This window comes from Lepidochelys kempii, unplaced genomic scaffold, assembly GCF_965140285.1.
Source record: "Lepidochelys kempii isolate rLepKem1 unplaced genomic scaffold, rLepKem1.hap1 scaffold_29, whole genome shotgun sequence".
Lineage (NCBI taxonomy): Eukaryota > Metazoa > Chordata > Testudines > Cheloniidae > Lepidochelys > Lepidochelys kempii.
Window position 1 is genome coordinate 813,697 of NW_027621931.1, and position 15,351 is coordinate 829,047.

The 15,351-nt window shown below is 52.3% G+C and overlaps 1 protein-coding gene across 1 annotated transcript in view; it reads right to left on the reverse strand.

The window, feature by feature from the left end:
* Positions 1-658: 658 nt before the first annotated feature.
* Positions 659-15,351, reverse strand: part of LOC144930027 (uncharacterized) — a 63,544-nt gene continuing 48,851 nt past the window's right edge. The window contains exon 5 of the mRNA XM_078851066.1: positions 659-1,209. Within this exon, the coding sequence (XP_078707192.1) occupies positions 659-1,209 (551 nt within the window). The remainder of the gene's footprint in view (positions 1,210-15,351) is intronic.

Sequence of the window (15,351 nt, forward strand, 5' to 3'; positions counted from 1 at the left end):
TCCCTATTCCTGCTCTTTGTTATACTTCAATATATTTTAAGGGAGGAAAACGGAAGTAAAAATATCTGCCTTCAGGAAAACCTGAAGCAACAGCGCTCTGATGAACTGTGACAACTGGGAATGAAACAATATGTTCCTGGTGGGGGAACTTGATGACTAACAATTGTTTTTAAATGGGGGAACAGTATAGCTGTGATGCTCAGGGTTTGTTTAGACTAGGAAAAGTGATGGAGTTTAGGTCAGGTCAAGGGGAAAGCTAATGCCAACCACTGCACCTCGGCTGCATCTGCACGACAACTGTAATTGTCTTTTAACACCAAGATGACTAACTTGAGCAGCCAATGCCATGTACAGTCCTAATGGATGTATGGCACGGGTAGTTTTTGCCTCAGTGTAGCTTGTTGGGAACAAACCTCTCTCCCCCACCTGGATGATGAACATTCCTGGCTGGAGGGACACACGCTCCTTCGACTCAAAAGGAAAGGAGTTGATAGAAAACATCACAGGACTGACCCCAAAGAAGGGTGAGCTGCAAAAAGCAGAAGCAGGCAACTCATCTGGGGGAGCTGAGTAACCACAGTGAAGATGGGGCACAGATCACTAAGTGGGAATTTGCAAATGTGATTTTTTTCTTAAAAAAAAAAACCTTTGGCCAGCCCTAGTCAAGGCATTTGTTAGAGATCACTCCTATGTGGATTTTCTGATGTCTAATAAGGGTTGAGCGCTGATTGAAGTGTTTCCCACACTCAGAGCACGTGTAGGGCCTCTCACCAGTGTGGATTCTCTGATGTGTGGTAAGGGCTGAGCTTTGATTGAAGTGTTTGCCACACTCACGGCATCCATACGGTTTCTCACCCGTATGGATTCGCCGATGTATGATAAGGTATGAGCTCCGATTGAAGCGTTTCCCACACTCAGAGCATCCATAAGGCTTCTCACCTGTGTGGATTCTTCTATGTGTGGTCAGTACAGAGCTCCGATTAAAGCTTTTCCTGCACTGAGAGCATGTGTAGGGCCTCTCCCCTGTGTGGATTCGCTGATGTGAGAGGAGGGATGAACTGTCAATGAAGTGCTTCCCACACTCAGGGCATCCGTAAGGTTTCTCACCCGTGTGGATTCTCTTATGTGCAATGAGATGCGAGCTCTGCTTGAAGCATTTCCCACACACACAGCATGCGTAAGGTTTCTCACCCGTGTGGATTCTCTGATGTCTGAGAAGGTCGGAGCTCCCTTTGAAGCTTTTCCCACACTCGAGGCATGTGTAGCGTGTTCCTTCCAAGTTCATTCTCTCACGTGTAATAAGGTCTGACTGGCTACCGAAGTTTTCCTCTGGCCTCTGCTGACTCTCACAGGCTTTTGTTTTTTCTGGGCGTGCACAGCTCCCAGAATCATTCCCTTTGGACCTTCCTGACAACATCCCATGGGCTTCTACTCGCTCAGCATCTTCCTGCTGGGGCTCCTCCTCGTTTTCACTCACCATCCCAACACCTGACGGGAGACCGAGAGAATCCAGACGTAAGTCTCTGCCTGCGCCAGAGAGAAAGGAAATCTCAGAGAGAAGAATGGGAAAAGGGATGAAGGAACCAAAATGTGTACAGGACAGATCAAACCTATCAGGAGCTGATTTTCCCTTAAACCTTCCCCAGAGGAGAGAAAGGAAGGGATCAGTTCTGGGTCCGTATCTCAGAAGAAATCTCAGGGGACAGCGAGATTGGAGAGGGACCTGCTGCCAGTTCTCAGTCAGGATAGGTGGGAAGCCATGAGTGACCTCTGCCTAACGATTCTACATCTGCAGGGAACAATCCTGAACTTGGAGAGCTCACAAGGTCTTTGTAGGGCATCCCAAATGTTTCCTGTATTCACCGACAGTTTTGGCGTTGGTTTAACCAATGCCTCACCTACGCAGGCAGCTCTCGGGAGCACTTTTTTCTTAGAGTCATGAAGGTCTGGGACGCACGACTCCTCCCCTCGTTCCAGCTGCGAGATCACATCAGTTCTGGAAACTGGAAACCCTGCTCAAGGCAAAGAAAACAAGGGAGGTCAGTGGAATTTGTGGGATACTTGTCACAAAGAATATTCCATGCTTTTAAGCCCAGCTCACTTTTAAGTAGTAACGTCCCAAGGCCGGCTTCCTTGGCTCAAAGTGCCAGGAGATGATTATTATAAATCATATTCATTACCTTAGTGCCTAAGGGCCAACTAACAGTGGGTCCTCATTTTGCTAGGCACAGTACAAACCGAGAAGCGTTGATGGCCCGTGTCCTGAAAAAGTTACAATCTAAATAGACAAGGCAGACACAGAATGGGGGAAGGGGTAGAACCCACCAGCAGAGTGAACTCCGTGAAGGCAGAGTGGCAGATCTGATCAACACGGGCCTAGATCTTGAGACTATCGGATTTAATGTTACAACCAAGGCCAGTGTTTTCCAGAAATTGTCGCGAGGACTGCATTTTTTCCCAAAATTACTCTTTGTTTGTGGAAACACCGTTAATATCCCGAATTGCTGATCAGAGGGTGGGTGGGGCATGCAGGGTCACAATCCCCCAGATTTCTCCCTGGAGACACCCGTCTCCTCCCCAGGGCACAGGCTGGCTGCGGTTGAGACTTGATGCCAATTTCTTCCCTCCTCATACAAGTCTGGGATCGGCAGTGGGACGCCAGGCTCTCTCATCATGCTGCAGAGAGGACGGCACTCACAGCTGCTCGCGGCCGTGTCCACAGCACCTCTCCCCTGCTCATTTCCCCTGTACACAGCTGGTTCATGCCCCGTCTCTCCAACGCACAGCTGGTTCTAGGCTCTCAATGCCCAGTATCTGAGCCCCACCGCCCCCACACAGCCGGCTCCTGTCCCCTCCCCCCAAGGCACTTTCAGGCTTTAAAGGATTAGATATTGCTCACGTTTGTCAATTACTCTCTTTTCATTGCCTGCAAACTCTTGCCCTAATTATGACTGTTATCTGTATATCTAAGCCAGCCCTTGAAAGCATGAATTCTTCACAGACTATGATGCCGAGATGCGCCACATGATACCAGGAAGGGCTGCGGGATGGGTTTCCTGTGCAAGCTGGTATCACTACAGGGTGATGAATGCCAGATCTCAAGGCTGGTTATGCAGAGCTCCACCTTTTGAAGCTTTACCCAACGCAGAAAGGGGAAGTGACGGATTTCCCCTCATTCAGGAGACTGAAGACGACAGACTTTTGGGGGATAAACAGCTGAGTTTGAGCTGACTGAGGGGGGTCTTTCTGGGCTACAAACTCACAGGACCTGATAACCACCAAGAGGTAACCCTTTAAGAAAGGTTTTAATACACTTTGGAACCGATCAGGGTTTCCCATGAGGACCGCTGAGGGAATGAAGGTAAACACGCATTTGGATGCTCTTCTTCTTTTATGAGAACGGGAACAGGAAGGGCAGGGATATCACTGAATGCAGGATCTCAGCAGGACGAGGTGTCAGGATAGCACCATATTGCAGCCCATTGGAAAACATAATCCCAACTACACATACAAAATGATGGGCTCTAAATGAGCTGTTTCCACTCAACAGAGGGATCTTGGAGTCACTGGGCACAGTTCTCTGAAAACATCAACTCAGTGTGCCATGGCAGTCAAAAAGCAAAGAGAATGTTGGGAACCATTCTGAAATGGATAGATAAGAAGACAGAAAATATCGTATCGCCTCTATATAAACCCATGGTACACCCACATCTCGAATACTGCCTGCAGATGTGGTTGCCCCATCTCAAAAAAAGATATATTGGAAAAGGTTCAGAAAAGGGCAACCCAAATGATTACAGGTATGAAAGTCTTCTGTACGGGGAAAGATTAAAAAGACCGGGACTATTCAGCTTGGAAAACAGACAAAGGGGGGATATGAGAGAGGTCTATAAAATCAAAACTGCCGTGGAGAAAGTAAATAAGGACGTGTCATTTACTCCTTCTCATAACACAAGGAGTAGGAATCACCCAATCAAATTAATAGACAGCAGGTTTATAAGAAACAAAAGGAAGTATTTCTTCACACAATGCACAGTCAACCTGGGGAACTCCTTGCCAGAGGACGTTGTGAAGGCCAAGATTATAATAGGGTTACAAAAAAAAAACCAAAAAACACCATGAGAAATCTATTGAGGACAGGTCCGTGAATGGTTATTAGCCAGGATGGGCAGGGATGGTGTCCCTAACTTCTGTTTGTCATAAGCTGTGAATGGGTGACAGGAGATGAATCACTTCATGATTCCCTGTTCTGTTCATTCCCTCTGGGACACCCGGCGCTGGTCACTGTCGGAAGACAGGACACTGGGCTAGATGGACCTTTGGTCTGTCCCAGTGTGGCCATTCTTAAATACTAGGGAACCTAGTGAGTCCAGTGCAATGGGAGGGAGTAGGAAAATCCCTGGGTGTGGAGAACACTGGTAAATTAGAAACTATCATTCAGAAGCAACAGACTCTAAATAGTCTAGAAAAGCAGAATGTGAAAAATAAGAATCGGGGTCATGTGACTTCAGGAATGAGGGACTCAAAAAACCAAGTCTGCAGAGAAGGTAGATTGTGGCTAGTGCACATGCGGATGGGGGAGCAACTCTCCAGGTCTCAAGGATTTTCACCAGCAACCGAGGCCACTGTCCCATGCACGGGGCAATCCGGAGCAGTGAGGAGTTGTGTCATCTGTAATCCTGGCTGAGTTTCAATGTTCTGCTGCTGGAGCTCCCTTGTCTGGATTCCCCCAGCCAGCATTCAAGGTCTGTGTGATCAGTAACCCTGGACCAGCCGCTCTGACCCCAGCAGCCTGCTTCTTCCACCCCAAGCACATTCTGGTCTGGGTGGAGAAGGCTCAGGGTTTGAGAGAAGGCCAGGGGTAGGAAGCTTCTGTTCGTTATGCTGGACCTAACCCCCCGTTTTACTTGTGCAAACAGGAGATATTTGACACTGTGCGATTCTGCTCCTGTGCTCTCTTCCCACAGCGTTCAGCAGCAGGGGAGGGTCTCTGGTCGTGTGTGTGTCACTGGCATGCTGGGGTGATGCTGGAACAGGACAGAGCAGAGGTGGCATTGTGGGGGTGGCGTGAACCTCATCACTTCCGTTCCCCTTCCAAGAACCGAGGGGACAGGAATCCTTACCCAGCGAGGTCACAGTCTCATAGGTCTCCTGCATGACGTCTCTGTAGAGGGCTCTCTGAGCGGGGTCCAGCAGAGCCCACTCTTCCCTGGTGAAATGCACAGCTACCTCCTCGAAGGTCACCGGCCCCTGAAAGAGCCAGAGCCCCACACTCAGGACCTGCTGCCCCACTCACAGCCCCACTATTCGTGGGGGAGAGGAGACAATCAAACGGAAACTCTGGGTGGACCGCAGTCAACAGAGTCCCACCCCCACCCCACTCAGAGCACCCAGGAAACACCAGGGTGAGGGGGCGAAGAGACACCCCTCCTCTCTCCCAGCAGATCCATCACACACCTACTAGCCACAGACTGATACCGGAGATGCTGCCCCAAGCAGGGTCTAGGGAGAGATCTCTTGAAGGAAGCCCAACACCCTCTTCCTTGTGAAAAGAAAAGGAGGACTTGTGGCACCTTAGAGACTATCCAATTTATTTGAGCATAAGCTTTCGTGAGCTACAGCTCACTTCATCCGATGCAAACTGTGGAAAGTGTAGAAGAACTTTTTATATACACACAAATCATGAAAAAAATACCTCCTCCCACCCCACTCTCCTGCTGGTAATAGCTTATCTAAAGTGATCACTCTCCTTACAATGTGTATGATAATCAAGGTGGCCCATTTCCAGCACAAATCCAGGGTTCAACAAGAACGTTGGGGGGGTGGGGGGGCAGGAAAAAACAAGGGGAAATAGGTTACCTTGCATAATGACTTAGCCACTCCTAGAGCTGGATATGAAGCAGGGGAATCTCCCCTAAGCCTGACTGGTGGCTTCCCCCTTCGTATTTCAAGGCACCCGCTGGTTAGTTGGGTCAGGCTCCAGCACTACGAGTCTGGTCCTTTTTCCCAGCCCCATCTAGGTAGGTTATTTTCTGTTCACCAGATTGGAGCATTTCCATCTCCGAACCTCATGGGTCTCTTCCTAGAATCTAGGCCACTTATTAAACAACTCCCAGCAGGTCTGCCACCCCCTGGCCTCCTCCCTTTCTCCACCCTGTGCATTTCCTGCCCCGCTCCAACCTCCAAACCAGACGGTGCAAACCTTCCCCTCTCCCGTGTATTTCCTGTCCCTCTCCCTCCTGCAGGAACAGATCAGAACCCCCCACAATAATCCCTACCTGAGCTGGCTCCTCTGCAGCCATGTCGCTCTCTTGTCCCATGGGAGGACATGGGTGGACAGAAAGTTATCACCACCCCCTGCTGGCCAGTCACACAGGCAGGGGGAGCCCGGGGGGATGCCTCTTTAACAGGAGAAGGGAAGCCATGGAGGGCCAAAATAAATAAGACATTTCCATACTCTGTCACTAGCAAATAATGGCCACCGTGGATCCACCCCAGAGTTGGCTACAGCTTTGCACTGCGGGAAGCCTCCCCTCACGGAGACCTATACTATAAAGCTGCAAATAATACTTAAAAAAATAGCCTTAAAATTAAAAAACTCAATTAATAATTTAAAATCAACAATAAAAACATTAAATAAAAAAATATAGCAGCTCAAAACATTTTCCCTCCAAAACAGGCTAGCTTTAAACTATCTCTTAGCATCCCAAAAAAAAAATTATGCCCTCATCGGGCCCCAATATTATATATATATAAATAATAGCAATTATAAAATCTATAAAAAAATAATACAGGCTAAAACCCATGCCCAAGCCAAAGCACAGGTTGCCTATACTGCCCCAAAAAACAATTGGTTATAACCCTTGTTTTCAGGCTAAAGTTTGTCATCTTGGCTTGGTGGTTTATTTAGCCTGCTATTAAAATTTCTCTTTCCTATATTGCTTGTATTACTAGTATTATGCTGTGCAGTATCATGTGTCAGGGCCCTTTTGCAAAAATTAATAAATCATTCTCTTCAGGGCTATCACAAAATGCTTATAAAAAATCATATTATAAAAAAATAAATAGCCCAAATAAAAAAACTCAAAGCCAAGGCTGTTAAATGTTCTCAAAGGGGGGAGTTGTTGGGAACACTGGGGCATGGCCACTAGGTAACTCGAGGGGATGGAAGACCAGGAGTGTCGATGAAGCCCCCTCGCACTAGGCCCCTGTGTCCTTGCCCCACCCCCTCCTGCCTGGAGGCACTCGCAGCAGCTCTGCGTACTAGGCCCAAGTGTCCTTGGCCCCCCCGCCTGGAGGCACACACAGCAGTTATGCTAAGAATCTGCAACAGTATGTTGCAGAGTCAGACTGCCTGAAACTAAGCAAGGCCAAACAGGGGAGATATGGAAGAACAATGCTAAATAAAGCTGCTTTATATATAGTTTAACAAATAATACAAAAAATCAGGGAACTAGCTGGGAACTGAATTGGCTGGCTATATGAATACTTGGAGCAGCTTGCTATTAAATAAGTATGCTAAAAATATATATATATAAAAGCCTGTGTAACTTCCTGCTCTGTTGTGCAGGATTTAAGATTTTATTCTCCCTGTACCTTTTTGCAGCTGCAAATAAACTTTTCTGCTTCTCCACCCCGTTGTGATTATTGGGTGTAGCACACCGGGTAACAAACCACTCAAGCTGTTGTTCAGCCTCTCGGCACTGGGTGCCGGCAACACTAGCAAATAATGGCCACCGTGGATCCACCCCAGAGTTGGCTACAGCTTTGCACTGCGGGAAGCCCCCCCTCACGGAGACCCTTTGTCATGGGGTTTGGGATACTTCAGGACCACGCTGCACTCAGAGGAACCTCCTCATCCCGTGCCAGCTGGAGAAAAGAAAAGGGTCCAGCCAACTCTCCTGTTACCAACTGGGAACCACCCATCCCCCAAACAGGGGGAGGCCCCTGGCTTTGATGGGTATTGAATATATGGCTAGTCTCTTTTATCAGCAAACATTTTTAACAGAGAGAAAGGAGGGAACAAATGATTCTCAAAGGAGAAGGAAAGATGATCATTGTTGCAGGGGGGTTAATTTCCCAACCAGGATGGAGAAGAACTCAGGGCGACAGTTTCCCCCCAAGGAAGGACAAGTTGCTGGGATTTAGAGACATGGGGAACAGCCCCAAACCCAAGAGGATTTTTAATTGACATTTGATCATGACATCGTAAGAGGGAAACCTGAGATTTGTGATCAGTGTTCAGAAATGAAAGAGAAAGGGTGGAAATCTGAGGGATTTTGGATCCATTTATGGAAATTATAGAGAGGAAAGTGGAAAATGAGAGGGATTTTAGAGCAGTTGTTGATAGGAGCTAAAAGCTGAGTGTATTTCCCACCACTGTTTGGTCAATGAATAGAGCGGAAATGGGCAACATTGGCAAACGTTTGAGATCCATATTCAGGAATCTGAGAAAAGGTGTAAATCTGAGATTTTCGTCGTAATTTATAATTACAGAGACAGGGAAAGCTCTCAGGGGCATATTCAATTAGAAGTAGACAACGAGAGTAAAAGTGGGGCAAACGTTGAGGGTATTTTTGAGGAATCTTTGAGACGTACAGAGAAAACGTGTCACAAACTACGCAACTGAGAACATGGGATAAACGCTAAGACCGGGGGGGCTTTTATGTGGCTATTAAAGAACGAGCTGGAAAAGGGGGGACCGTTTGTGATATAAAATCCAGCCTGTCCAATACAGAAGCAGAAAGTGATGGTCCCCCCCCCCACGGCCCCCGTTCACCTGGGCAGCAGGGAGCCCTCTGAGGGGCTGACTGGAGGGGGCGGGGGGGAGCTGGAGGGCTCCCTGGGGGCGGGGAGGGGGCGGCAGTGGGGGATGGGCAGGTAGGGGGCAGAGAGTCACTTTCCTGCCGCCCCCGCCCAGCGCTCCCCCCCCCGGGGTCTCCCACTCACCGGAGCACGGGGGGGTTAATGACGGGCCCCACCCCGCACAGACCCCGGAGGGGAGCCGCAGCTGCTCCTCCTACAGATCCGACACGAGGCAGCGCCTGGTTGTCTCCAAGCCCCGCCCCCAGACGCTGCCCCGCCCCTGTCTGCTCCAGGCCCCGCCCCCTGGCGCTGCCCCGCCCCCGGTCTGCTCCATGCCCCGCCCCCAGACGCTGCCCCGCCCCTGTCTGCTCCAGGCCCCGCCCCCAGGCGCTGCCTCGTGTCGGGTCTCTCGGAGGAGCAGCTGCGGCTCCGCTCCGGGGTCTGTGCTGGGGGGGCCCGTCATTAACCCCCCGTGCCCGGCCGGGGGGGGCTTTCTCCAGCTGGGACCAGCCCCGGCTCTGCCCGCCCCCGACCCGGTGAGTGGGAGACCCCGCGGCGGGGGGAGCGCTGGTGGGGGGGCAGGAAAGTGACTCTCTGCCCCCGGCACGGCTGGGATTGGGGCGGGGCAGAGACTGGGGCCCGGCGGGCGGGGTCCCTTGGGAGGTGTTGGGGGGAGAAGCCGGAGTTGCGGGGGGTGGGGGTTGAACTGTCTCTGTGCAGCCAGGAAATTCCCGGGGGGGAAGTGGGGGGCGGCGGGGGAGTTAATTGGATCCCCTCCCCCCCCACGGGCACAAATGCCCCCCAGTTTTCCCCTTTTCCCTCTCGGTAGCTCCCACCTGGTTGTAAACTCCCCCCCCACCCCCCATTGATCCGCTCTCTGGTCTCCCCTGATCCCCCCGCCCCGTCTCTCCCTCCTCCTCACATGTCCATTGAAACTCCCCTCCCGTGGGGGGGGGCGGGATTTCCCTCCCCCCCCGTTTTATCCGCAGCGATTTGTCCCGGTGTCGGTGGGAAGTTGGAGCCCGGAGCCATCCCCCAACCTGGCTGCCCCGGCGTGGGGGTGGGAGGAGACGCCGGGTCTCTGCCGGGGCGGGGAAGGGAGGGGACGTGTCCCCCATGGGGCTGCCCCCGATCCCGGCTTCCCAGTCCCACTTGCTGCCCCCCAACTGCAGCACCGTTGCCCCCAGCCCCCACCTACCCCCCACCTGCCCATCCCCCACTGCCGCCCCCTCCCCTCCCCCAGGGAGCCCTCCAGCTCCCCCCCCCCTTCCCCTCCAGTCAGACCCTCAGAGGGCTCCCTGCTGCCCAGGTGAACGGGGGTGGGGGGGACCATCACTTTCTGTTTATGTATTGGACAGGCTGGATTTTATATGACAAACGGTCCCCCCTTTTCCAGCTAGTTCTTTAATAGCCACATAAAATCCGCCCCGGTCTTGGTGTTTATCCCATGTTCTCAGTTGCATAGTTTGTGACACGTTTTCTCAGTACGTCTTAAAGATTGATAAAAAAGTTTGCCCCACTTTTACTCTAGTTGTCTACTTCTAATTGAATATGCCCCTGAGAGCTTTCCCTGTCTCTGTAATTATAAATTACGACGAAAATCTCAGATTTACACCTTTTCTCAGATTCCTGAATATGGATCTAAAACGTTTGCCAATGTTGCCCATTTCTATTCATTGACCAAATAGTGGTGGGAAATACACTCAGCTTTTACCTCTGTGACAAAGTGGGACTGTTCTTAATGTTTCCTCTGAATAGTGTGGGGTGCCTCAGTTTCCCCTAGGCAGTTCTTAAGTATCTAGGTGGTGGGATAAGGGTGTATGATCATTGCAGAGCCCTAGAGGGCAGGTGTGTGCAGGAGTCTAGACACAGAGAATGTCCGACACCCTGTTTCCTGGCCACTGATGGCCTGGGCCCTTCCCCCCTGCAAGGTGAGAGCTAAAGGGTTGGAGAACAAAGGGATCCGGTGACCTCCTGGCCCGGGAAAGGAACCAAGCCCAGAGGAGGACGGGCTGGAGGGAGTTTCAGTTGGGGGCTGGCTGGGACATGGAGTGAAGTGCAGACGTGGTTGTCTGGCTCACTGCCCCCCCGAAAATGACCCCAGCTGACGGGTCCTGTTCTCTGCACCTGCAAGCTCTGTTTTAGACCATGTTCCTGTCATCTAATAAACCTCTGTGTTACTGGCTGGCTGAGAGTCCCGTCTGACTGCGGAGTTGGGGGGCAGGACCCTCTGGCTTCCCCAGGAGCCCTGCCTGAGCGGACTCGCTGTGGGAAGCGCATGGAGGGGCAGAGGATGCTGAATGGTCCGAGGTCACACCCAGGAAGGTGGAAGCCGGGTGAGCTGTGTGTCCTGAAGACAGGCTGCTCACAGAAAGGCGACTGCCCCAGAGTCCTGCCTGGCTTCATGGGGAGCAGTTCCAGAGCATCGCCCAGGGACTCCGTGACAACTGGTGGCAGGGGTGGGATGTACTGCACCCCGTGGACAGCGCTTCCTGCAGTAAGTGACTGGGGAGCAGTAAAATGAAGGGGGATTGACGGGGACCAGACGTGCTGAAGATTCAGAGAGAGACAGTTTCAGGGGGCGGTTAACTCCTGGAAGTGTGTGACCAGAGAGAAGGACTTTTGCAGTAACAGGGTTCCCCTGGGGATTGCAGCGAGCAGTCCCAGGGACGGAGGAGTCTGCCGCTCGACCCTGACAAAGAGGGGGTGATCTCGAGAAGGGCTGGCACACTAGGGGTTCTCCCTGGAAACCGTGGGGAGCTGAGAGCACACAGGCCTGTGAGTCCACAACTTGGGAAGGGCGGAGTGAGGGCCTGTCACCGTCTCCTGAAGAAGGACATTGTAACCCTGTGCAGAAAGAGAGGGTTGAGCGTTGGAAAGTTCACCAAAGCACAGTTAATCGTGCAGCTGGAGGAGGATGACCGCTCTAAGGGACAGATTTCTGACCCGAAATGGGGCTATAGCAGGATCTGGGAGCAGCTGGAGTGGTGGCCAGGCATCGCCAAGACTCCTGTCCCCGACCAGACGAGGGTCTTCACGATCGGGTTCCCCATCCGGGGATCGGAGTCGGACAGGATTGGAGCTGAGACCGAGAGAGCAAGAGGACCGTGAGAGACAGCGAGAGCCCGAGAAAGAGCTGCAGAAGCAGCAGCAGCATGAACTGGTGATGGGGGAGTGGAGAGGCCTAGGGGACCCCCCAGGGGTGAGTGGGGATAGACCCCGGGGGGCCAGTTCCGCAGGGAACCTCGAGACTAAATTGCTTCCCCTGGTTAAGGAGGGGGGGATGTGGATGCCCACCTCACTGCCTTTGAGCAGGCTGGAGATTTGAACCGGGGGACCCTGCGGAAAAGCCCTGGTGTCTAGCTCCCTTGCTGGGTCCCAAGGCCATAGACTCCGTCAGCCAGATGGGTGGGGAGGTGGACAGGCTCCCACTCCTGGTCCCAACCTATATGTCTGTGTGGAGTTTCCTTGGGCCAGGCCCCTCGGACCCCCAGTGGGAGCAGAAGGTGATGGTGAATGGGGAGACATTCCTGGGGTGGCGAGATCCTGGGACAGAGAGAACTGGTGTCAGGCCCTGGGTGGTGCAGCCTCAGAGGCTGAGGGGCTGTGTGAGCTGGGTGAGGGTCCCAGGGACGAAGCCCCTCGCCCTGCCTATAGCACAGATCCCTGTGCAGACCCAGGAGGGGTGGGGCTGGCTGGTCGTTAGGGTTCTCCAGGACACCAGCTGCAAGACCCTGTTATGGGGTGACTGTGTCTCTTTGGGACAGGATCCAGGCCGTACTCCTGTAACTGCCAAGGATTTGAATCCGGGGAACCAATCGGTGAAGAGGGAAATGGTCAGTGCAAATGCAGATGACCTGGCTGGCAGCAGGGAGGAGCGGCTAGGCTCAAGCTATCTGCCTGCCTGTAACCAGACCCCTGGAGTTGGGTGGGACAGAGAGATGCTCCCCGCCCCCCTTGCACACCGGAGAGGGGGCTCAGGCTGGCTCTGATGCTGTGAGGAAAGCAGCGAGCTCGCTGCCTACCCCCACTGGGACAGCAAGGGCAGTGCTGAGCAAGGGGGGAGCTGAGACCCCAGCTGAGTGGGGGGAGACACAGGCAGGGCAGGGGATCTGTGGGGAGTGGCAAGGTGCTAGGTAAGGAAAGTCTGGATGAGCCTAGGCAGCCTTGTGAGCTGATGGCTGTGTCTAGTCAGCAGGGTGGGAAGTCGAGGAGAGTGGAAGAGGAGTGTCCCTGGACCTTACCTGTTAGCTCAGTGGAGAATTGGGACAGTGAAGGAAACGTACCTGTGTCTGTCAGGGGTATTGACTTGCCTTTGGAGGGAGCTACCCTGATCTCCAAGCAGTTGTCTGTGACCAGCCTTGTGTGCTGGGACAAGGGGAGAGAGGTCCCAAGCTGGGTGTCTGGGAAAGGAGAAAGTGTGTCCGGCTCTTCTTTGTCTGTGGAGCAGACAGAAGGGGCCTTTCAGCCTGTGATGGTTGAGGGGCGTGCAGTTGTCTCAGAGCTGGTTCTGGATTCAGCTAAAGCCCAGGAAGGGAAGGGTCCTAAGTTTGTGTCTGCTTGGGAGAATAGCCCTGTAACTAGGTCGCATCCAGTTAGGGTCTATGTAAAATCCCAGAGACGAGACAATTCTGGTGCTTGTATTTTGCCTGTTGCTAGTGTGTTGTTGGAAAGGGTGTAGCAACTCTGTCTAATCAGGGTGAGATCCTAGCCAGGGCACAAGGAGAGCAGGAAGGTGATGTGATTGTGTTACCTCCTGAGGGTGTGGAAACCGGTAGCAAGAAGGAAAAGATTCCTGAACTTGTGTGTGGCAAAGGGAAGGAGAATGTTTCTGACCTTTTCTCTAGGAAGTCTGTAAGTTTGCCTGAAAGGGGATTGTGTAGGAATCCGCCGGATGGGCCAGAGGTGATTCTGGATGTAAGGGAGACCCAGAAAGAGTCTGTTGTTGCTCAGGAAAGTGTTCCTCTAGAGCAAGCCCTCGGTGAAGAGGGTAAGGGCAGAATTTCTGGGAGGGGTGAATTGTTGCATAGAAAAGCCCTAGGGAAAGGAATCCTCATGGAGTCTTTGCAAGCAGTTTACTGTGTGTGAAAGTGATTTTATCAAGAAAGTTTCAGTTCCTAACAGCCAGAAATTTTCTGTTGTGAATGGATCCACTGACTGTCCTGTTGAAAGACCCAGTGTGGAGAGCTTTGAGAAGGTCTCCGATGAAGTGAAAGCTGTTAAGAAAGTTAAACAGTCCCATAACCAAGTGGCTGTGTTTGGCCAGCTTGTTGGGGAGAAGACCCAATCCCAGTTTGACCCCCTGGGGTTTTGGGGTGGCCAAAGGGCATGGGCCGCAGAAACCTTCCCACATGCGGCCTGCGAGTGCTATCGACCACCACCGACCTAAGGGAGGGCGTGAAACTGGAAGGGCCTGGTGTAACTCCTCCCAAGGAATGGGAGAGATGCTGGGGCACCCATGGGAACGTTAGTGGTTTCGAACTTCCCCAGGTCACCGGCTAAAGTGACCCCGCTCAGTTCGATCTCGAAGGGGGGAGAGATGTGACAAAGTGGGACTGTTCTTAATGTTTCCTCTGAATAGTGTGGGGGTGCCTCAGTTTCCCCTATGAAGTTTTTTAGTATCTAGGTGGTGTGATAAGGGTGTATGATCATTGCAGAGCCCTAGAGGGCATGTGTGTGCAGGAGTCTGGACACAGAGAATGGCCAACACCCTGTTTCCTTGCCACTGATGGCCTGGGCCCTTCCCCCCTGCAAGGTGAGAGCTAAAGGGTTGGAGAACAAAGGAATCCGGTGACCTCCTGGCCCGGGAAAGGAACAAAGCCCAGAGGAGGAGGGGCTGGAGGGAGTTGGAGTGAAGTGCGGGCGTGGTTGTCTGGCTCACTGCCCCCAAAATGGCCCAAGCTGAGGGGTCCTGTTCTCTGCACCTGCAAGCTCTGTGTTAGACCATGTTCCTGTCATCTAATAAACCTCTGTTTTACTGGCTGGCTGAGAGTCCTGTCTGACTGCGGAGTTGGGGGGCAGGACCCTCTGGCTTCCCCAGGAGCCCCGCCTGAGTGGACTCGCTGTGAGAAGCGGACGGAGGGGCAGAGGATGCTGAATGCTCCGAGGTCAGACCCAGGAAGGTGGAAGCCGGGTGAGCTGTGTGTCCTGCAGACAGGCTGCTCACAGAAAGGAGACTTCCCCAGAGTCCTGCCCAGCTTCATGGGGAGCAGTTCCAGAGCATCGCCCAGGGACTCCGTGACAACCTCCTATCAACAACTGCTATAAAATCCCTCTCATTTTCCACTTTCCTCTCTATAATTTGCATAAATGGATCCAAAATCCCTCAGATTTCCAACCTTTCTCTTTCATTTCTGAACACTGATCTCAAATCTCAGTTTTCCCTCTTACGATGTCATCATCAAATGTCACTTAAAAATCCTCTTGGGTTTGGGGCTGTTCCCCATGTCTCTAAATCCCAGCAACTTGTCCTTCTTTGGGGGGAACCTGTCGCCCTGAGAGCTTCTCCATCCTGGTTGGGAAATTAACCCCCCTGCAACAATGATC